Source organism: Marmota marmota, unplaced genomic scaffold (genome assembly GCF_001458135.2).
Source record: "Marmota marmota marmota unplaced genomic scaffold, marMar, whole genome shotgun sequence".
NCBI classification, from domain to species: Eukaryota; Metazoa; Chordata; class Mammalia; order Rodentia; family Sciuridae; genus Marmota; species Marmota marmota.
In genome coordinates this window covers 12926419-12949676 of record NW_025999942.1, presented here as the reverse complement: position 1 = coordinate 12949676, position 23258 = coordinate 12926419, and the positions used below count along the sequence as shown (strand labels likewise).

The 23258-nt window shown below is 49.6% G+C and overlaps 4 protein-coding genes and 1 long non-coding RNA gene across 8 annotated transcripts in view; 3 read left to right on the top strand and 2 right to left on the bottom strand.

The window, feature by feature from the left end:
- Positions 1–335: 335 nt before the first annotated feature.
- Positions 336–920, bottom strand: LOC107153248 (histone H2B type 3-B). The gene has a single exon (XM_015498797.2). The coding sequence runs from the start codon at positions 918–920 to the stop codon at positions 540–542; it is 381 nt and encodes a 126-aa protein (XP_015354283.1). The 3' UTR covers positions 336–539.
- A 303-nt stretch (positions 921–1223) lies between these two features.
- LOC107153247 (histone H2A type 3) lies at positions 1224–2683 on the top strand. The gene has a single exon (XM_015498796.2). The coding sequence runs from the start codon at positions 1230–1232 to the stop codon at positions 1620–1622; it is 393 nt and encodes a 130-aa protein (XP_015354282.1). The 5' UTR covers positions 1224–1229; the 3' UTR covers positions 1623–2683.
- A 4158-nt stretch (positions 2684–6841) lies between these two features.
- LOC125616324 lies at positions 6842–16728 on the bottom strand. 2 transcript variants are annotated; one of them, XR_007346946.1, is made up of 3 exons: positions 16608–16728; positions 15874–16014; positions 6842–7332 (listed from the first exon to the last, which is right to left on the bottom strand). It is a non-coding gene; the product is annotated as an uncharacterized LOC125616324 (long non-coding RNA). The 2 variants fall into 2 exon arrangements; XR_007346947.1 differs by having other exon boundaries at positions 15874–15947.
- Positions 15263–15880, top strand: H3-4 (H3.4 histone, cluster member). The gene has a single exon (XM_015498800.2). It carries the CDS (start codon positions 15270–15272, stop codon positions 15678–15680), a length of 411 nt encoding a protein of 136 aa, XP_015354286.1. The 5' UTR covers positions 15263–15269; the 3' UTR covers positions 15681–15880.
- A 45-nt stretch (positions 16729–16773) lies between the features above and the next one.
- The window catches only part of LOC107153245 (E3 ubiquitin-protein ligase TRIM17-like), an 18582-nt gene continuing 12097 nt past the window's right edge, over positions 16774–23258 (top strand). The window contains exons 1-5 of one of the 3 annotated variants that reach the window (XM_015498794.2): positions 16780–17070; positions 17417–17576; positions 19034–19467; positions 20207–20302; positions 21779–22009. In XM_015498794.2, coding sequence (XP_015354280.1) covers positions 19039–19467; positions 20207–20302; positions 21779–22009 — 756 coding nt within the window. In that variant the 5' untranslated portion in view covers positions 16780–17070; positions 17417–17576; positions 19034–19038. Of the gene's footprint in view, positions 17071–17416; positions 17577–19033; positions 19468–20206; positions 20303–21778; positions 22010–23258 lie in introns of all 3 variants that reach the window. The other 2 variants (XM_048801397.1, XM_015498795.2) reach the window with 2 other exon arrangements.

Genomic DNA, 23258 nt, shown 5'->3' with positions numbered 1-23258 from the left:
CAGCTGTGGTCACTTACTAACCCAGCTCGCGCACAAAGCGCTGCGGTGATCCGCCAGCCTCCACGTCCCTCTCGTCCAGCACACTGTCATTGCAGGATCTTTCCAGGCAAACATCCTACCGGGATGTACTTTGCTTGAGGATAAAGATGTCTGATGCGGGCAGGGATGGAAAGGTGGTATGGCGCCACCGCCAGGCAGCGTTACAACACCCAAGGCCTCCGCAAACTCGTGGTCTGGCGTACCCATGGTCTCGCCAAGGGAACACAGGGTAGAAGACCGACGCTTCTGGGGGAAGTGACGCCCCTCATCTGCACGCCTGCTTTTTCGCAAGGGCACCATTTCCACCGTTCCTCTACAATGGGCTGTTACATTCCCACACTCCGCTCACTCACTGGCGGGACGCACCCAGTAACTGGGAATCGCTAAGGTGTATAGGTAAAACATAGGGTTAATAACCCATCACCGTGTTTAAAACCCTTTCTCGACTGTGTGGGTGGCTCTGAAAAGAGCCTTTGGGTTCGGGGCGCCAGGGACGCGCCTCACTTGGAGCTGGTGTACTTGGTGACGGCCTTGGTGCCCTCCGACACAGCGTGCTTGGCCAGCTCCCCGGGCAGCAGCAGGCGCACGGCCGTCTGCACCTCGCGGGACGTGATGGTCGAGCGCTTGTTGTAGTGCGCCAGGCGGGAGGCCTCGCTGGCGATGCGCTCAAAGATGTCGTTGACGAACGAGTTCATGATGCCCATGGCCTTGGACGAGATGCCCGTGTCGGGGTGCACCTGCTTGAGCACTTTGTACACGTAGATGGAGTAACTCTCCTTGCGGCCGCGCTTGCGCTTCTTGCCGTCCTTCTTCTGCGCTTTGGTCACGGCCTTCTTGGAGCCCTTCTTGGGGGCCGGAGCGGACTTGGAAGGGTCTGGCATGATGGCGGGTCTCCTCTGACAGACTCCAGAGACGACCACAACAACTCTATTTGTACGCCTTGAATTCAAATGAAGGATCAAGAACTACTCGCTTCTGGTTGGATAGAACGTCGCCCTACGTCATCGCTCGGAAAGACTTACGCAAATTAGGGGGGCGGGAAATGCTGGTGTCCTTTTTTGATTGGCTATTGATGCCATCCTATCAGACGGTGCTTTTTAGCCTACCTCCCGATCGTATATAAGGGCTCGCTGGGGCCTGTAGTCCTGATATCCCCTGTTGTATTTTTCGACTTCTTCTCTGCCTTAGAAATGTCTGGCCGCGGCAAGCAGGGTGGCAAGGCGCGCGCCAAGGCCAAGTCCCGCTCCTCGCGCGCGGGCCTACAGTTCCCTGTGGGCCGCGTGCACCGGCTGCTGCGCAAGGGCAACTACTCAGAGCGCGTGGGAGCCGGCGCACCGGTGTACCTGGCTGCCGTACTCGAGTACCTGACGGCCGAGATCCTGGAGCTGGCGGGCAACGCGGCCCGTGACAACAAGAAGACGCGAATCATCCCCCGCCACCTGCAGTTGGCCATCCGCAACGACGAGGAGCTCAACAAGCTGCTGGGCCGCGTGACCATTGCGCAGGGCGGCGTCCTGCCCAACATCCAGGCGGTGCTTCTGCCCAAGAAGACAGAGAGTCACCACAAAGCCAAGGGCAAGTGAGGCCCTGCCGCCTGTGCGCGCCCCGTGGACACCAAAGGCTCTTTTCAGAGCCACCACTGATTCTAGAAAAGAGCCGCTTTGAGCTCGCAGCCTTTTGGCCTGGGGCGGGGTCCCCTTGGATTCCTTTAAGAGCATTAGTGCGCATTAGTCAAAGCAAAGGGCTCAAACTGGGACCATGGCCCAAGGGAGGGACACGCACGTGCGCGAGGTGGGCGATGGGCTTCTGCTAGAGGCCGGGAAAACCGCCGGACCTGTCCATTTGCTTGCGAATACAATCTCAAACTCGTGGGGCTTTATCCTCTCCTTAAGTGTCCCCAGAATTACCAATGACAGGTACTTGGGATTCCAAAAAAGTCAAGATTGCGTTTTTTTCTCCTAGGGACAATTGGGTCAGTTCATCTGATATTAAGTGTATTACACTTTAATAAAATTTGCCATTTGGAATTCTGATAGGTGAATCTTGGGGTTTCCACTTGGAACGAGAGTGAACCAGTTAAAATAGATAAATTTTAACAAAACAAAGTCCACCAAAATCAGGATCTAATTGAACTGGGATTTCAAAAGGTTTTGGTAAAGGGTTTGTTTGCTAGACCTGTTCTCAATACTTGAAAAGAACCAAGTTGTTGGTCTTAAAGGATGTGTAAACATTTTTAAGGTTTATTCATGAATGGGTAAAAGGAATTAAGTTTTATTTTAAATCTGAGTTGGTCAAACGTTGAAGATTCACTTTTGCTTAAGTCAGAACAAAATTTGTACACTGAATTAGGTTTCTGAGTTTAGCATATTTAAATTTACATTTTAATAAACAGCAAATTAAAACTGCTAGTGACAGATAAAGTAGCACTTGTGTGGACTTTTTGGAAGATTACTTCATTATCTCCACTTTTTATTAAAAAGGAGGACTGGAAAGCTCCAAGCAAACTGGACAGAAATGGCCATTCTAATAGCACCTACCTAATAGAGGGGACTAGGTGAGCTCTGTCATGATCTATCAGGATCCCTTGAATGATGCGTGCCACAAAAATCAAAGCTCAGTAAATGGTACCTTTTTTTCCTTGTTATTACCTGTACTGTTTCTGTTAATTTTATTATAACAATAAATACAAGCCAGCAATGCAATTCAGGAATATTATGTATTATACATTATGTAATTTTGCACACAATATGTATTTATCCTACTAAAACTGGATCTGCTCAAACCAGGGCTCTCTAGATACCATCTGTGGAGCTACTCACAAATCTGCTTACCTTTACAAAATATCCCAGTGTGGGAAACTAGTGCATAAAAATTGATAAGGAGCTGCTCTAATAGTATGGTTTTCAGCAATAAAATATTCACAGAAAGTATGTAGTTCATGCAACACGTGTATATGCCCTACTTCAGTAAAACGGGCTGCAAAGACTGATCTTCCAGAGATTCCTCACATGTTTCTAGTGATAGCCTGCAATTCTAACTGTATGTATTTATGACTCTGTGGGTCTCAGTGGCATTTAAGTGGCATTTTTTAATGATTTTGTTTAAATGAATGACAGCGGAATGCATTACAATTCTTATTACATAGATACAGAACAATTTTTCATATCTCTGGTTAAATATAAAGTATGTTGACACCAATTCGTGTCTTCATACATGTACTTTGGATGATGATATCTATCACATTCTACCTTAAGTGGCATTTAACAAGAAACTTTCAGGGACTGGGATGTAGATATTTCAAGTATCACCATGGATTTTCACATCTACATAAAATTACTCAAATGAGTTATTAAGAGGGCAGCAATGGCGGTGGTCTACTCAGGGTAGCTTTTCATCTTTTGCCACTAAAACTGAACCATCCAGTACACAGCAACAAGCCACAGGGCTGTTTATTTTCAATTGATTAAGATTTAATGTAAATGAGTAATTTCATTTGAGCTCTAGCTTTGCATGGCCAGCGGGTACCATGTTAGAAAGCAGAGATAGAAGATGTTTCCATCATCACAAAAAGCTCTGATTGGTCAGCTCCTAAGATCTGGGGATCTATCAGATTATCAGTTTCAGAAATGTAAAGAACTACCTGTCTCTCTAAGAGAACACTTATTAGATTCTTGTAAAAGGAAGAAAGCACCACATGACCAGCAAATCATTTCTAGGAATATGCCCAAGAGAAATGAAAATATGCACCCAACAAACACTTGTACTTAAATGTTCACAGCAGCATTGTTCACACTGTCTGGAAGGCAGAAATAACTGATGAATGGGTCAACAATAGTGACCTTATCCTCACTGTAGAAAATTACTTGTCATTAAAAAGGAATGAAGCACTGATTCATGCTACAACATAGATGAACCTCATACATTGCGCCAATTAAGTCAGACACAAATACACACATATTGTATAATTCCATTTACATGAAGTGTCCAGAACAGGCAAATTCAGAGAGGCAGCAAGCAGATTAGTTGCTTGGAGCTGGAGGAAGGGGAAGAGTAACAGGGACTGCCTAATGGGTACAGGATCCTTGGTGGTGATGAGAATGTTTGGGAACCAGGATGAGATGACAGTTGCACAACACTGTGAATTTCCTGGAACTGTTCAGTTAAAAATGGTTCACCATGCGTCACATGAATTTCACCTCAATTTTAAAAAATCTGATCCTGATAACTGAATGTGTATGAAATAATAAAAAGAACAAGGAGGACCAAAGAAGAGAAAAACAGATAGAGGAGCCCTGGAAGGGCCAGGTACAAGTAGACCAGATGTCTAAAAGGAAGAGGGGCGGGAGGAATGCTTTTTAGGTAGAATGCTTTCTAGGTGGAATGAAGTAGCGCCGGTGCTGCTCCTGCCATCACCTGGAGACCACTTATAAGGCGGGACATTGAATCATTCTGGGTGGTCACAGCAGATACCTCTGGACGTGCCCATGTGCAGCTCACTTCTGCTGGGCCAGCCCACTTCTGTGTCTGTAGGAGCAAGGAGGCCTCTCCAGGCCCACTGTCCCTGCATACACATCTTCAGGATTAGCTCAGTCCCTCCACACACCTCCCTAGGGCAGGCATTTTATTAAGGAAGTTAAGAAAAAGAAGTATGAGGTTCCAGAAGAAGAATGCAGCCTGGGGCAGACTCAGAGACACCCCTAGAGACAGTTTGTGTCATGTGGGGCTCCAGCCTGGCTTTGCTGTGTCTGTACCCTCTCCAGGTGTGGGTCTGTCCCCCTCTAGCCCTAATGTTAGACTGTTCTGCTGGGTCTGTCCTTGCAGCCTCATCCACATAACCAATAATCTCCTATCTCAAAAATGAAAAGTAAAGCCCACCATAGGAAGCAATTGCACTTCTGGGCACATATCCAATGGAGATGAAGTGTGTGTGTGTGTGTGTTCAAGAGACACCTGCACTCCTGTATTTACAGCAGCACTGTTCACAACAGCCAAGATAGACAATCCTCTGTGTGCCCACCAAGGAATGAATAACACTGAAAATGTGATGTCCAGACAGTGGAAGGAACACCATGCAGCCTTTAAAAAGGATGGAACCCTGACATCTTTGACCACATGGATGAACCTAGAGGACATTACAGTTGTCCTCAGTACTCACAGGGGACTGACTTCAGGATCCTGTAGATACCAAACGTTAAGTGTGGTCACAACCCTTATATATGATAGCATGCCATTTGTGTCTAACCTAAAATCTTTAAGTTATCTAGGATGACTTCTAGTACATAATAGAATGTAATGCTATGTAAGTATTTGTTCTGCTGTATGGTTTAAGAAACCGTGACCAGGGCTGGGGTTGTAGCCCAGTAGTAGAACACCTGCCTAGCATGCGTGAGGCACTGGGTTTGATTCTCAGCACTGCATATAAATAACTAAAATAAAGATCCATTGACAACTAAAAAATATTAAAAAGAAATCATGACCTCCCCCCAAAAAAAGACTGTACCCCCCCCCAGCTCCTGCGCACCAAAAAAAGACCACACATTTTTAGGGCAGACACAATTTTAAAAAAATGGTTTTTGATCTTAGATTGGTTGAACCTGCAGATGTGAAGGGCCAGCTGTACACAAGTGGAATACTACTCAGTCGTAGAAAAGAAGGGAATCCTCTTTTCCTGACATGGATGAACCTGGAGGACCTTATGCCAAATGAAAGAAGCCAGGCACAGAAGGACGGCTACCACATGGTCTCTCTTTTGGACTCTGCAGCTAAGCCATCCCTGATCCTCCAGCTGTGGAATGTAGAAGCCAAACTCCCAGAAGCTGAGCAGAATTGTGGCTATGGGGCTGGAGGGGATGGTGCCAGGGAGATGTTAAAATCCCCCTATGAAGAAAACACTGACCACTCACCTCCTCCCAACTTCTGGGTCCCCTTGGGCTCTGACTTATAGTGTCATTTAGCTGACACCAATTCTCCAGAAAGACATCCGGCTGTGTTGAGCTTAGCATCTCCCCTTGGTGCCTCATCTGTCCTGTAGCAGTGATCCTGAGTTGCCTTGGTCCCCAGAAGCCTCTGTGTCCTGGGTATAACTCAGCAAGCCCTGGGCCACACAGCAAGGAGGCTCTCCCTGGCCCAGGAAGAGGTCCACAGCCACACTGATCATGCCTCTAGCCATGCCCCCTTCCCTACAGGTGCCTGCCATCTCACTGCCTGGCTGCAGCTACCCCTGCTCAGGTGGCTGGGATGCCAGGTCCCCCTGCTGCTCAGTCAGGCTCTGGACGTTGGAGGTGGGAGCTGCTTCTCCTGGAGGGCTGCCCTTGGGCCCCAGGCCACCTCCCTGGGGCCTGGGCTCTGGCCTCACTCTCAGCCCAGGGCAGAACTCTTCCAGTTGGTGGACAGACTAATGCTGGTTTATGGGCATTTGCTGCCCACTGGAGGAAGACAGTCAGTGATGGTCAAGTGTGGGTCAGCTGGGGGATGAGGGATGGGTCAGCTGGAAGGTCAAGGATAGGTGAAATGGGGGGTCAGGATGAATCAGTTGGGTGTTCAAGGATGTCAGCTGGCAGGTCAGGATTGGTCGGGAGGACTGGTCATGTGGAAGGTCAGGTAGAAGGTTAGGATGGGTCAACTAGGAGATCAGGGATGGGTCAGCTGAGGGATCAGGTATTGGTCAACCGGAGGATGAGGGATGAGTCAGTGGTTAGTTAGTAGTTTGGGCTCAAGGAACCCCAAGGCCCCATCTGGACTCTACACTATCCTTCACGGAACACTGGGGATCGTAATAAGTCATAGGCCAGCTGGGCTGATGTTGAGAGCCATAGGCCTGAGGTAGGACTGGCCAGCATTACTGCCACTCACCTCAGGCTCTGGTTGATCTTCCCTGATCCTCCACTTTTCTTGTGGTCTTATCTAGACCATGGCCTCTCCCCAGAGCCAGGCTTCACCTGTGCCACTCACTTCTCCCAGCACCAGAATCACTGAGTCACATCCCATCCCTGCCTTCCCCAGCCCTTAAACAGCTTCACCACCTTCCTGCTCCTCAATTAAGTAAAATAGGCCAGTAAAATATGCCTGTTTTAATCTTCTTGGGTTTCTAAAACAAAATACTATAGGCTGGGTGATTTATAGACAACAGAATTTATTCTCAAGGTTCTGGAGGGCTGAAAGTCCAAGATCAAGTTGTTGACAGACATGGTGTCTGGTGTGACTCTCCTTCAGGGATGGCGCCACCTGCTGTGTCTTCCTGATGCAGGAAGTCCACTCAAGTCTCTTTTGAGGCACTTAGTCCAATTTCTGTTGCTATAACAAAATGGCACAGAGTAACTTATAGAGAATAATTTATGTAGCTCACAATTCTGGGCCATCCATACCATGGTACTGGCATCTACTTGGCATCTGGTGAGGACTTCCTGCTGCACCTTGACCTGGGGAGGGCCTCAGGTGGTCCCCCACAGGTGTGCCAGAGATAGCACACTTTGCTAACAAAGCCACACCCACCTCGACCCACTAGTGCCTTGGTGACAGCAGGGCCTTCCTGACTCTGTCCCTCCACAGACCACCAACACATGACCTTGGGGATTGAGTTTGCAATGCAGGAGACTTGAGGGCCACCTTCAAACCAGAACCAGCCCTGATGCCATCCCGAGGCTCCATCTCCAAGGCCCTGCCTCCTAACACCATATCTGTGGGGTTAGGCTTCAACACACAAATTTGGAGGGGACACAAACTTTCAAACCACAGCAGGGTCCTTGGCTCATTTTTGCCTTACTAGCTATTGCAGAAACCACCAGAATATCCTACTGGAGTCAACTCTGGACAGTCCAGATGCATGCATGCATTCCTCTCTACTTCAGCTGCTGCTGCCCTGTCTTGAATATTAACTGCACCGGCTGAAGGACAGCCTTCCACATCCCAGTCTCCTCCCTATGGCCATATCCTTTGGAAAAAGGGTCTTTGCAAGTGTAATAAAGTTAAAGAGTTTTAAATGAGGAGATCATCCTGGATCATGAAGCCAACCATAAGTGTCTTTATAACAATGCCCAGAACAAGAGACATAGAAGAGGAAAAGCCCCATACATGGGTTTCTTGCCATTCCCACCACAGTCCCAGCAAGGATTTTTGCAGGCATAAACAAGCTTGTTGTAAAACTTCCTTCAGAGCTAAAACAGCCTTGAAGAGGACAACAGAAGAGAGAAGACTCCCTCTGTGGATGTTATGGCTACAGAAGGTGCCGTGTGTTTTATCTGTGGAGGACTCAGAGATCAGTGCAAAGGACACAACACCCAGAGGAGCTACAGTTCAGTACACACAGTGTGCACTGTGCTTGTAAAAGCAGGCAGACAGTCAGCAGGCGAAAGGCAGCCTTGTCAGCAAACGGGACCAGAGCACTGGACATCACAAAGGGGAGAGATGAACTTATACAAATATCAACTCAAAGTGGACTGTGGACTTCAATGAAAAATGAAACTTCCAAAATTGTAGATAAAGAATACAGAAGAAAACTCTCAGAAGGCAGGGCTGGACAACATACTCCTAAATGTGACACGTAGCACATGATCCATAAGAGGAAGCACTGATCATTTGGATGTAATCAAAAGGAAAAAAAATGCTCTGCAAAAAAGGCCAGGTGAAGAAAAGAGCAGGCTTCCTGTAGACCAGATGAAGACACTTGCAAGTTGGACAGCTGGAAGCTTGGGCTCCAGGACATGTGAGGAACCTCCCCAGTTAAAAGAGTTAAAAAAACATACTTGGTTTTTGAACAGGCCAAGCCCTTTCATTTCCTCTTGCCTGACCACTCTGTTGACATGAAGATGGAAGAATTCCCTAGGGTGTGCTACACAGAGATAGGTAGAAGGGAGAGTGTGAGGGTCTCAGAGCAGAAATGGGTGAGGAGACCTAGGCACTGCATGCCCAGGAGGCAGGGAGCAGACAGGAAGCACTAAACGTGGATAAGTCAAGCATGTAGGAGGCACTTAGGCCCTGGGCATCCAGGTACACTCAAGGGAATAGCACACCTGGGGCATGCAGAGCTGCCATACAACCAGGGCAGACCCCCCCCCCCGATGCAAGCCACTTTCCCTTTGGCATGGCCAGGGGAGCCTGCCCCCGAGTCACATCTGTGTGCCACGGGTGCAGTACCCTCCTGATCCTCATAACACACTGCCCACAGCAAAGGCTGACAGCAGACAGCAACAGCACCCAGGGACCCCTATGCTCAGTATCAGCGGCAGCACCTCCCTGGACACTTAAGTCCCTTTCCGCTTGCTTCTCATTTTGTGCTTTAAATCTGTTTAGTGACTTGTGCTATTTGGTCTTTTAAGGGGCCTGTGAGCCCTTTTGTGGCATGACCTGTGGCCTTGATGGGACTTCTACAGGTCTCTGGTACTGTGGAGTTTGGGGGCCACTCTAAGACCAGTGAGCCAGGGCACATCCCTTCCACTGATTCCGTTTCCCCCCATTCAAGGCACTGTGTGTTGGCCTGACTCCCAGTTCTCCCCACTGCAAAGCTGAGCTCTCAGCAGGCCAAAGAAACACACCTGATGGAGCACTCTGGACAGTGTAGCCCACCAGAGCATCCCTTCAGGTGTGAAGGGTGCAGGGCTCCTCACGCCCTCGCAGATGGCACATTACAGGGCTTGTGCTTGTGCACAACACACTCAACATACTCACATGCTCAAACTCTTGTTTCTGGCCTGAGGAACTTTATTACCTTGGGTGGCCTTGAGGACACCCTACTGGGCTGTGCAGCCTCTGAGAAAATGTTCCAGGCTTCTCCAGCTGCTATCATAATAAAGTGTTAAGGTGACCATGGGGTCTTAGACAGCTGCTCTGAGACCTAAACCAGAGAACAGGTGTGAAGGTGAAGAAGTCACCCCGGTGCTCACAGGAGGCAAGAAACCAGCCAGGGACCTTGCTCAGTGCACCCCACAGCAGAGCAGGGAATTGATTCTAGGCCAGCGTCAGGGCAGGGGCAGTTCCCAAGTGGGCCATGTGCTATCAGGGAAAAGAGCTGAGCTGAAGCCCACAGGGTTGTGGGGAGATGGAGGCTTTTTGGTTGTGGCAGTCTTGTTGTCAGGCATAGGGTGAAGCTCAGGACTGGGAAGCAAGGTTCAGGGCTTGGGCAGTTAAAAGAAGATGCAAGGCAGTTGGGATATTGGTCATCTTTATTCAGAGGTGGCAATGGCCCCTAGTCAGGCCAGGGCCCCTAGTCAGGCCAGGGCCCCTGGAGGTCAGGCAATGGAACAGCTGAATGTTACAGAACATACCACATGTCAGTCATACACCCAGGCAGCATTAGTGGGCTTGGGTAAGCTATTTGCTAGCAATCTGGGGAGCCCCTGGAAGCAGGGCTTTGCAACTGTGGAACCTAGGGATGGATGCATTGTTTGGTCTCCTCTGGAGACCAAACATCCATTACCACCCACTTCTCCCTGAGACAGCAACTGCAATCATCGCAAGAGTGGAGACCATCATCGCTGCCTGATAGTTTGCTTTATGCAGCTGCATGAACTGTGTGGACTGACCTGGAGAACTGCCAGAAACTGTGGGTAAATGGCAATCCTGTGCAGATTTGGAGCAGATTCAACAGGAGCTTGGTATGTGTCAGGCAATGTTTAATCTGAATTCACGGGGCCAGGTGATGGAAGATTTACCAGTGGCATGAGAGACTTGGTTCTGCAGCCTGCTCCACCTGCAACATTGGGTCCTCGATGGCTATTTTAGACCCATATGTTGGTTGCCCCATTTAATGAGGTCACTACCATGATGGCTAGCCTGAGAGAAGCTGAGAGCAGACAGCAGTCCAAAAATGTGTACAGGAAAGGGCCTGTATGCAAGACAAAGGAAGGAAGAAAGGGCCATCAGAGTGTCTTGCATGAAATGAGGGCTGACCTGGCAGCAGGGGTAGATGGCCAGAAGAGACAACCAGCCTAATGTGGTCCTTCTGGAGCTGTGGAAGCAGCTATGCCAAGAGCAGCAACTCATGAGAGTGGGCACAGGTGAGAAGCACCCTCTACTGACATCTATCCACCTAGAGACGCCTGGAACTGACAGCCTGACAGACAGGTGGACACACACTCCTGCAACTTCTCCTCAGATGGCTTGTAGGTGAGGGGGTTCCATCTGGTGTGACTGATGAACAAGTTTCCATGAGGTTTGATAGACCCACGAGTCTGTGGGCTTGATTCAATGCAACACCTTCATAGGTGAGGAGCACCACCAACAGATTTAGGGGTCTGTGCCTTACTTACTTAGGGTGGTACTGTGCAGGTGCTGGCTGTAGACTGGTACAAACAAGGTGCAGAGCCCTTCTCCTCTGGGTAAACCACTGCTTTGAAGAGTGGAGTGGAAACTCAGAGCTAGGCCTCAATGGTGCCATTCTGGGCCTTCCAGAGTTCCTGGGAGGGGGGCACAGCCTGCTCTCCACACCCACCTCACTACCCAGGGATGAGTACAATTTCATCACTCCTAGGTTTGAATCCCAGATGAATGGGTGCTGGGAGCACATCTGAGCAGAGCTGAGCCAACCAGGCCCTGCAGCCACCAGCATGCCCCTGGCAGACAGGAAGGGCATGTGAAGCTATGGAAGTCTGCTTTGCAGCAGCACAGCACCCAAAGCTGACTGATTTAGCCCTGTAGTCCCTGATTTGGTTGACTAGAGATATTTAGAAGTCTACAACAAAACTGGCATTACTTTAAAATCCCAGCAGTTCTAGAAAGTGCTTCCCTCTAATCACTCGGCATACAGTTGCTGGAAGGGCTGGGTTTTCATTGTTCAATCACTTTATTTGTGGGCAAAGCTAGGTCTGAATTACCAACATGACAGCAGTAGCCGGTGATTGAGTCGGGGGCAGAGGCCTTGTAGGTGGAATGAGGTCCTCGTGAAGGGGCTTGTAGGCATGGTTCTCTCTTCCCCTCCTTCATCAATAAGGATGCTAGCAGGCATCATCTATGGCCATCTATGGCCAGACACCAAGCCTGTCTGTGCTTCACCTTGGACTTCTTACCCCCAGAACCTCGAAAATGAATTCATGTTTTGTGTAAATTATTTACTCTGTGGCATTTTGATGTTATTTTGTACACATGCCTACACATCTACGAATATGGTGGTGGTTACTGGCTTTGGTCTGGTTTTGCCCCTGGCCCTGACTTATCATTACCATAGCCCTAACATCTAGAACAATGGGAACATCTTCCATCAAATCACCTGACCTTTCTGTTCTTGGTTCCTGGTATAGCTTTAGAGCAATAAATGTGAAATGTGGCCTTTTGTTAGAATCTTGGGTTACCTGAGGCTCAGAAAGCAAATTCCCATTCATTCTCATATTCTTTCTCTCTCTCCCACCCCCCCCTCTCTCTCTCCCCTCTTCTACCTTCTTTTTACCTGTTCTTTCTCTCCTGAAGGCAATCTTTCTTCCCCAACCTTGGGTCATAAGAACTAAAAGTCACTCTAATCTTTCCCTGACTTTCTGTCTTGAAGCTGCCTTCAAGATCTACCCCATCTGGCAGTGGATCATTCGACCCCCGTTGTAGAGGGGTCCTGCACAATACCCAGGAGGAAGGAATGCTGCAGAGAAGGGCTATGAGCAATCTGAAAGGACAGGCCTCACTGGGTTTCCCACCCAGTCTCTTTGCCTTAATTCACAACCTTGTGTTCAGTTACATTTATACATGGTCGTCCCTGCTTCAATCATGTCTGTGCAATGAAGTCTCCATAAAAAAAAACAAAGTATAGGGTTCAGAGAGCCTCTGAACACTTGGAAGCTCATAGGAAGGTAAGCATCCACATGTCAGGAGGGTGGAACACCCCAACCCCACAGGACAGAAGCTCCTGCACTGGGGACCTTCTAGAACTCACCCTGTGTATCTCCTCTCATTGATATGGTATCCTTTAAAATACCCTTTATGGTAAACTGGTAAATGTAAGCATTTCCTTAAATTCTGTGAGGACTCAAGGGAAGAATTCCTAGTGATGAACTTGACTATGCTGTAAAATGCCACTGGAACTCAACTTTCTCTATCAAACGCCATGGGGTCAAGCCGACTCTCTCATAAGCTCTGGGTTGGTGCTCAGCCAGTCAGTTTTACATGAGATATAAGCAGCCCCCTTAGAGTTGGACATGAGTTGTCTCAGAGTCTGTGGCCCAGCCCTACTCCAACTTTCTAAAATGAGCCACACCTAAATGTGAACCTGTTCTGAATGCAGAAACAGACTTCCAGTGGACACAAGGCAAGAGCCTTGAAAAGGTCATTAGCACAAGTTGCCCAATTTATATGACTTATGTCTAAATAATGGCTCAGGGAAATGTAAATCTGATTGGATTAATGTGCACAGTTGAACCAGGCGCTGTCAGTCTAGCTGTCTAATTGGATAAAACAGCGACAGCATGTCAGCCAGTCAGAACCTCCCAATGGACCTCCTGTGCCAGAAAAAAAGCAGGTTATGTGCAGGAATGCCAGTACTTTTAAACATAAGATGACCAATAAATAAGAACCAAGGTGTTCGATAAATTGAAAAGGATTCCCTATCATTACTGAAAACATTTTGCTGATATTGAACAGTTATCTTTTTAAGCAAGCAGTAAACTTTGAATAAAGTAATAACTGAAGCCAGGCATGATGGTGCCTACCTAATTTGATCCCAGAGGTTTGAGAGGCTGAGGCACAAGGACCAGAAGTTTGGGGCCAGCCTCAGCAACTTAGCGAGGCCCTAAGCAACTTAGGGAGACCCTTTCTCAAAATAAAAAATATAAAGGGCTGGAGATGTGGTTCAGTGATTAATTGCCCTGGGTTCAATCCCCCAGTGCCAAAATAATAACAACAACAACAACAAAAAAAAAAAACACACCTGACTGATCATGTCTCATCCTGATAAAACAAGACCTCTCCAACAAAAACCCCTGCACCATGGTTGATGACAAAATACATCATTGCCCAAGTGATAAGAAAGTCCAGTTTTAGGGGCTGGGGTTGTGGCTCAGTGGTAGAGTGCTCACCTAACATGTGGAGGCCCTGGATTTGATCCTCAACACCCCATACAAATAAACAAATAAAATAAAGGTAGCGTGTCCATTTACATTTTTTAAAAAATAAATAAATAAATAAAAAGGAAGAAAGTCCAGTATGACCTGGAGCAGAAGCCCCTGGAGGGATAATCTAGTGGTCATGCTGAGGAATACTGGAGATGGAATGTGGACCAGATGGACTCTAAGAAGTTCCAGGGGCCTCAGAAGTTTCAACTTTCAATTTTTTCAATGTCTGGGAAATTGAACTGGAAGCATGGGGTGAGTGACTCATGAGGAAATAGGATGAAGAGTGGCTGAGGGACAGGTCTGAGAATGCTTCACCCTGAGACCCTGGAGGGAGGACTGAGGCGGATCCAAAGCTGGGCAAAAGGGTGACTTGCTTCTCTTGTTTGGATTGATGAGTGAAAACAAGCAGTACAGTTAATCATGTACTGCAAAGCGGGCTTGGGTCAGGGTAGTTAACTGGGTGAAGAAGTGAGTAGGTTTAATTGCTTACACACTAGGTTGAACAGAGTAGCAACTGTGGAGGAAAAGAACTAGAAAGATAAGTATTGGTTTAACAAGATTTGTTTACACACGTTGGTGTGTAGAGCTGAGGTGGGTGACCCACCTCAGCCTCTCAGCCAGCCCTGACAAAATGTTACTTTCTTTTTTTTATCTTCAAAACATTACTTTCTAATCTAGTTTTTAATTTGTTTTAAGTGCTGTTAGTTCATATTTTTAACCCCACAGCATCCCTCTCCTCTAGGCCATATGGGGAAAGGAGTTATCTGACCATCATAAGGGATGGGAGATTCCTTTAAACTATGGCTATTTTCCAGATTCCCAGAACTCCCAGAAAAATTCAACATTATCACCATGTAAAAATGCAAAGCACAGTGCTGGCTTCTAGAAGGTTCTTCCCACCTTGGTAAGCGAGGAGAGGGTAAGAACATGGCTGAAAGGAAGTGAAGGAATCCTGGAAAGGAAAGAGACTCAGGGCCACGCACAACCTGATTGGCCCTGACATGCTGCTGCTGTTGCTGGGAGCTTGGAGATCAAACGTGAATATAAGAAGCAGGCAGCCGACCGACGTAGCCCACGGACCAATCAGAATGTAGTCTATCATCACGCCACCCGGTGGCCAGCCAATGGGAACACAGGAGGTTCTATAAAGGTGGCCTGGCTCCGTAGTTCCAATAGTCAGAGAAAGACAGAAGAAGTACCAGAGCTATGGCTCGAACCAAGCAGACGGCTCGCAAGTCTACCGGTGGCAAGGCACCACGAAAGCAGCTGGCCACCAAGGTGGCTCGCAAGAGTGCACCTGCAACCGGAGGTGTGAAGAAGCCACACCGCTACCGACCAGGCACTGTGGCCTTGCGTGAGATCCGCCGCTACCAGAAGTCTACTGAGCTGCTGATTCGCAAGCTGCCGTTCCAGCGCCTGGTGCGCGAGGTTGCGCAGGATTTCAAGACCGACCTGCGCTTCCAGAGCTCCGCTGTGATGGCTCTGCAGGAGGCTTGCGAGTCCTACCTGGTGGGGCTCTTCGAGGACACCAACCTGTGCGCCATCCACGCCAAGCGCGTCACCATCATGCCCAAAGACATCCAGCTGGCCCGCCGCATCCGCGGGGAACGGGCTTAGGCCCCTAGGGTCACCCACTTCGTGCTCTGTCACCCCAAAGGCTCTTTTCAGAGCCACTCAATAAGTCGGAGAAAGTGGCTGTACCACTCTGGGGTTTCTGGACCACAGGGTTTCCTCTCCTTTTGCTCCCTTCTGTCTCCCCTGAGTAATATTTAGTTAGGCTGGTTATGTGCATGGGGTAATTCAAACTTACCCAGCCTGCTCCCAGTTGAGTGCTGAGTTTATGAGCTTTGTTTCCAACAAGTTGTCCTGAATCCGGCCTTGACGCTGTTCCAGATGGTAGAGCCAGGAACTAGTCTGGGTCAGTGTTACAGGAAGCCCCCCAGGAAGCTCACTGGGATCAGAACACACCACTCTGCAGCACAGCAGGCTCAGGGAAAGCCACTGTCTACACCTGCAGCCCTCTAAATCCAGAGCCAGCGATGCTCACCCAGAACAGGCCATCTACACCCAGAGTCAGACTCTACACAGCCCTGGACATGCCTAGCCTCACAGGGCTCTGTGGCCCTACTGGTCCCTACTTTCTCTGTGCAGCCCCAGCCTCCACTTCCTCACCTGACCCCTCTACCTCCAGGCACGGGCTTGGTGAGTTTGGGTGGGGAGTGGCTTTGGGGGTCAAATCCAGCAGCGGGTACTGAAAAGAACCTCTTCCCACCCCAGGCCCAGGGGACCCGATCCTCTGCACCTAAGCCAGGACCCCAACTCCTGCTCCCACTCTCCACCCCTCAGTAATGACAAGGGAGAGCACCCCCTTCGTCTCCCCACACGTCGCCAGCTCCCTTTTGCTTTGCCACCCTGACCCCGCGCTACACACTCCTCCAAGCGACCTCCAACCCCACTAGGTACCGCTCCCTGCCTCTGCTGCCTGTCCTATTAACCCCTCCCCCTTTCCCCAACGGAGAAGCTTGTGCAGCCTGGGGTCCTCACCTTTTGCATCTTCTCCTAGTAGGGCGCCACCTCCTTGCCCTCCAGGCAGATTTCCTCACCGCACAGCAATCTCTCTATCCTCCCTTGCCCCACCCCCGCCCAGGCTTACCTCCACTCTCACCCCAACTCGGGCTAGCCAAGCCCTTGCTTTATTCCCTCCCCCTTCGAACCCTACCTCGGGCTGGCGAGGCCCAGCCTCTATCTCCTCCCGCTTCCAGCAAGCCCCACCCCATGGCAGAGAGGCCCCGCCTCCATCTCGCTCTCCCTTCAAGTCCCGCCCCGCGGCCCCTGCCCCTTGCTGACCCGCTCGCCCTGCTGACGCCACAAAGCCCCTATGCCGCACTACCCCGGCGACCCCAGGCCGGGCGGTCACCCCATGGACTCCGCTGCGAAACCCAGCCTTTCCCAGCCGCGTGTGTGTGTGCTGGGCCTGGGCGCCGGGCGCAGTGTAGGGCCCTCTTTTGTGAGTACTAGCTCCTCAGAGACTACCTCCCGTGTCTGGTCAAGCCTCTGACTCACCGCCCCGCCGCCCCCCAATGCCATCCTTCCCGCTTCTGCTGGGCTTTTCTGTCCCTGGGGAGGGTCACACTTGGGACCATGGACCAGTCTGTATTCTCAGTTCCTTAGATGAAGCCCAGATGGACAATGGGACATTAATGGGACATTAGGAGTGTCCAGAACCCTGAGGGCCACCAGAGCTTCAGCCTAAGCCAGACACCCATGTCCACCTTTCCCCTGCCCAGCGGTGTCCCCCTTCGGGCTCCTGAGGACTGGGGGCTGGGAGCTAATGTCACCTGCTCTGCTTACAGAGGGCTCTCTTAAAATTAACGTGGACCCACTTCAGAACATCTGTGGACTCCAGAGACGCCACGGCTTTAGGGATTGCAGAAGAGGGGTAGGAGTGAGCGCTGGGAGCTTAGACAGGTTCAAATGCGTTCTCTCTACTGGCCCCAACAAGGACCCTGTGAGGTAGGGAGGGGAAGGGTCTCCCCATGCATGAGTCCTGCCTCTTCAAATTTGGAAAGGTGCCTGTGTGTTGCATGTGCCCTGTGCATCTGCATGTCTCTGTATGCAAGCATATGTGCACATGTATGTATACCTGTGGGCATGCATGTTTACATATACCTGCGTGTGGTATGTTTTAGTGTATGCATTTGTACACATATACCGTGTAGTGCACACGTTTACATGCCTGTGCCTATGTGGTGTGTTTGTGCATTTGTATGTTTTCTATGTGTACGTATGTTTGTAAATGTGCACATTTGGGGGTATTAGTGTGAGCCCATGTTTGCATACACCTGTGTATGTTTTGTATTCATGTGTGCATGTAAGCACCTGTATTTGTGTGTGCGCGCGCGCGCGTGCACGTGCACGTGCATAGTCATGCACATGCTTGTCTTTTCCACACTACACTTTGCTCCCTAATGGAAAAGCTGTCATCTCCCTGAAGTTCTCCTTCTTTTGTTGTACTGGGGTTTTGTTAAAGAAAAAAAAAATTATTCTGACAATGTTTAAAAGGCTCTTTATTGGAACATGTTGCAATAGAAGTGTTTCCTTAGTGCAGAAATGGGGCTCCCTCAAAACGCAGCAGAAGCAGGCAGGGACACACTGTGGCTGAGAGGATGGAAGCCATGTAAGGGGAAACTTGGAGGGAGGGGGGCTTCTAGCTAAACTGGCCCAGCAGGGTACCCCTACCCAAAAGGCAGATCAGGATTAGACACCAAAGGAGGGAAGGAGGGCTTGACCAAGTACCCAAGTGGGGCTACTCAGCAGGATTCTCTTTGAAGACTGGGTGGGTAGGCTGAAGATAACCCAGGGCTAGGGTCAGGCTGGAGGATGGGTTGGAGGGGCCCTGTGGCATTTAGCTAAAAAGGGTCCTTGTAGTTTCCAGGAGGCATTTCTACCTGTTATTAAGGAATCTAAAAATAACAGCTGCCGTGTGTGGTGGAACCTATCATCCTAACAACTGAGGAGGCTGAGGCAGGAGAATCGCTAGTTTGAGACCAATCTTAGCATCTTTGTTGAATCCCTCAGCAGCTTAGTGAGACCTTGTTTCAAAAAATAAAAAGGACTGGGGATGTAGCTCAATGGTAAAGCACTCCAGGTTTAATCCCCAGTATCAAAAATAAATTTTAAAATACAATAAAATGAATCAAACAGCTGTCAACTCCCTAACTGGCTTTCCTCCCTCATCAGGAAGAACAAGGGGGAGGACAAGGGGGGAGTCTTGCAATAGCACTTTTGTTTTAGTTCCCTAGTTCAAATAATTCTCAAGTCAGAGTTGTGTCAGGCTCCTGTCCTCATCTATGAAGGGTGACTTTTAGAAGGGGCAGGCAGTGTGTAGAGACAGGGAGCCAGCCCAAGCACCAGGTCTGAGGCCAAGCTGCTATCCAGGAGTTTCACAGAAACCCTCCCTCATACTCCAGGAGACATGGATGCTGTGGAACTTGCCAGGAAGCTGCAGGAGGAGGCCACATGCTCCATTTGCCTAGACTACTTCACAGACCCTGTGATGACCACCTGCGGCCACAACTTCTGCCGCAAGTGCATCCAGACAAGCTGGGAGAAGACTAAAGGCAAGAAGGGGAGAAAGAAGCAGAAGGGCTCCTTCCCCTGCCCAGAGTGCAGGGAGGTGTCCCCTCAGAGGAACCTGCGGCCCAACCGCCTGCTCACCAAGGTGGCTGAGATGGCACGCCAGCACCCTGGGCTCCATAAGCGGGACCTGTGCCAGATGCACCAGGAGCCCCTCAAGCTGTTCTGCCAGGAGGACCAGACTCCCATCTGTGTTGTCTGCAGGGAGGCTCGGGAGCACCGGCTGCACATGGTGCTGCCGGTGGAGGAGGCTGTTCAGGAGTACAAGGTGGGCACCAGGTGGGTGGCATCTGGGGCAGAAGTGTGTTTGTGGATTGGGGCTCAGGAGCAGCACTAACAGCCCCACATGCAGGATCATGTGGTGCAAGTGTCCTCTTGCTCATGGACAAAACAGGTGGTAATCAGGCCTCCATGGTCTGGGCCAACTTAAGCGTGTTGGTGTCCCTGAACACTACAGGACAACTCTCCTGATTTGAGCAAAGAGGGGGAAATTGTAAAAGTTAAAGTCAAAGGGCCTCAGCCTAGAGCAGTCACAGGTGAAGTGGCAGGAGGAGAATGAGTTTCACCAGGCTTGCCTGTGTTGCTTACTCTGGGTTCTCACCTCCCACCCCACCAGGAGACCTTTGCTTTTCTCCTGATATAGGGAGAATGTTTTCCACATGGTGGTTTCCTCCCTCTTCAGGAAGAAGAAGGGATGAACCAGAGGGAGTCTTGCAGCTCCACTTTTTTTAGTTCCTTTAGCTCAAATGATGCTTATGGCACAGTTGTGTGTTAGGGTATCAGGCTCTGAGGTGGGGTGCTGGGTGTTGTGCTCAGAGGTGAGTGTCAGGGTGTGGGCTCTGAACATCACTGCTGGCTTGTGTGTCATTAGGTGGTGTATCTGAACCCCATGCTTTTCCTTAGGAAGGTCTTTGGAGTCAATGCAGCTCCAGAGACTACAGTTCAGGTTTGGGGCAGAGGTGGGGGAAACACTGACCCCAAGTTCTGTGGTTTTGTGTACCCCACAGTTGAAGTTAGAGGAGGACATGGAGTACCTTCGGGAGGAGATGACCAAGACAGAGAAACTGCAAGCTCAGGAAGAACAGACCTTGGCTGAATGGCAGGTGGGTGCTGGTCCAGGTGGGTCCTGTAGCCCCTCTCCCATCCTTTTTCCATCTCACAGGTCTCCGTGTCTTACCTTTGCTCAATGGGAGATGCTGTGAAAGGCTTCCTCGTCTCCATTGCAAGGCTACAGCATGAGAAAAAAAAAAAATCTTTCTACCCTTCTGGGTTTGGTGGCTGGCCCAGGAATTAAACCTACATAAGACAGGTGAACAGGAGGGAAGGAAGACAATTTTTAATTATATAGACATGCAACGAGTGGGAAGGAGGAGCCTCACACAAAAATTAGATTCAGATGGTAGAACCTTCTAGACCATTTGAAGCTTGTCAGAGGACATATTCCAACACGTTTAAAGATTTTTTTTTAAAGATGGGGTAATGAAATCTCAAAAAAAAATTAATGTTCTGTAATTCAGGCTGGCCTGGCACTCCTGGGCTTAAGTGATCCTCCTGCCTCAGCCTCCCTAGGAGCTGGAATTTCAGGCTATTCCACCAGGCTCAGCTGGTTTATTTCATTCATTCGTTTCAATTGGGTTGAACCCAGGTCATCACACATACTAAGCAAGAGCCCCACCACCAAGCTACATCCCCAGCCCTTTTTTATTTATTTTATTTTATTTTTTGAGAGTATGTTGCCCAAGTTCAAAGGCAGCAATCCTCCTACCTCAGCTTCCAGAGTAGCTGGGAATACAAGCATGCACCACCACACCTGGCTGGGTTAAAGATCTTAATTTTCTTTATCTCTGATTCTAGAATTGGGCAACACTTTGTTCCACAAAATAGGATAAGTGTGGGCTGAGCCAAGAAGATTGATTTTAAAGACTGAAAAGAGAGAAACACACAAAAAGTGGATCATGATTTGAAAGTCACTTTCCTGGTTAGGCAGGAATTCGGAGACAGGTCAAACAGGAAAATAACAGATTAACACCAACTTCGCCACTTTTATTTGATTTTGAGGTGCTGGGGTTGTGCCCAGGCCTGGGGCATGTGAGGCAAGTGCTCTGCTACTGAGCTACATCCCAGGCTCTGGTGGCTGTTGTGTAAGGATCACCGCATGGTTAAGAAGCCTATTGCGGAAGTTAGGCTGCAGTCTCTGTAGCCCTGATTTCTCAGGTCTGATAAATAGCTCTAGTGCTGAGAAACCTCAGCATGGGTAACTCCATTCTGACGTTAGCCTGCCTGTTGGGGCCCAGTACAGGAGGCTGTTCCAAAACAATGTCTTCCTGTCATTTTTACGCAACATGCCCAAGTGACCTACTTTAGGTGGCACTTCTGAACCCCGTGAGTAAGAGCACATGGATGTTTGGGTGCAGTCATTGCCCTTAGGTTCAGGGGCAACACCAGTGATGGTATGAGGACCTCTGTCCAAGTCCCTGGTTCAGTGAGGGAGCCAGAAGATATGCAAGGAGCCACCAAGCAGGGCCATTCCGCCTGGAGCCACACCTCGTGGCTGAGCGTGGGCGGTCCCGCACCTGCAGGACAGAGTGAAGGAGAGGAGACAGCGCATCGTGGTGGAGTTTGAGAAGGTGGCCCTCTTCCTGGTGGAAGAAGAGCGGAGGCTCCTCCAGGCTTTGAAGGAGGAGGAGGAGGCAATGGCGGCGAGGCTGCAGGACAGCAAGGCCTGCCTGGACCAGCAGGGCCACTCCCTTGACCTGCTGCTGCTGCAGCTGGAGGACCGAAGCCATCAGGAGCCCCTCCAGATGCTGCAGGTGAGACCAGCAGGGCTGCCGTAGCAAACACAGGTGGACCCTCTTGTATCAGAAATGCGGGGACCCAGGACCATTTCAGACACCAGATCTTTTCGGATGTGGGATTATTTGCATAGACATGAGATATCTTGGGTCAGGACCCCTGTCTAGACAGGAAATGCATTTGTTTTACTAAAGGTGGTTTTATACAGTGTTTTTAGTGCACCTGCATTTTAACTGTGACCTACCCCATGAGGACAGGTATGGAATGTCCTACTGTAGTGTCAGGTCAGCGCTCAGAAAGTTTAAGATTTGGGAGCATTTCAAATTTCAGATTAGCGATGCTTAACCTGTACCAATGGCTTAAAAAACACAAGTTTACTCTCACAGTCCTGAGGCTGAAGTCTGGGGTCGAGGTGTGGGTGGGTTGGCTCCTCCTGAGGCCTCTCCCCTGGGCTTGCAGAGGGCCCTCTGCTCCTTGTCCTCCCCTGGTCATCCTTTGTGTGTCTGTGTCATGATCTCTTATGAGGATACCAGTCAGGTTGGATCAGAGGCCACCCACCCCATTGAATTGTCTCCAAATACAAATGGCCCTGCTAAATGTTTTTGATTCCGACATTTCAATTTTAAGGTGGTGCAAAAGCAACTGCATTCAGTAGAAATGAAGCTTTGCATTTTGAATCTGGGTCTTTTCCGGAGCTGGCAATATCCTGCTTTTTTGATGCTGCTGTGGCAGTAGTGAGCTGTAGCTCTGTCACCCCAGGAGGCCAAGAGTGAGCCAGTCTGCAGCACGCTGCACTGCTCAGCTGGGGTGCTGGCCTGTCAGGTGTGCTAACTGCACTTTCCTCTTATGGAATCTTCAGTTTTCAATGAGTTGATCAGGACATGGCCTCATCACCAGCTTAGGATCATTCCAAGTAAGATCCTGGGACTTAGGACTTCCAACTTATGAGACTGATCCCTTCCAGACCTGGGATTTGGTCTGGGGCCCCTGGCATCCATGTGGGCAACTGGGGCGGGGACTCGCTGTCACCTTGTAGGGGAGGCACACTGGCTAGCATGTACTGGGACCTTTTGTGGACAAGCACAATCACAGGGCTACAGGAATGTGCTGTGTGCTACAGCCCTTGGCTGTGGCCAAGGGACAACATGTGCTGATGTGTGTGGGTAATGCTCATCGAGTACATGGAGTCACTAGAATCTATGGCAAAAAACATCTCACTGTGGACCTTGAGAACCCCCCCCCCCGCCCCCCCCCCCGCTCACACAC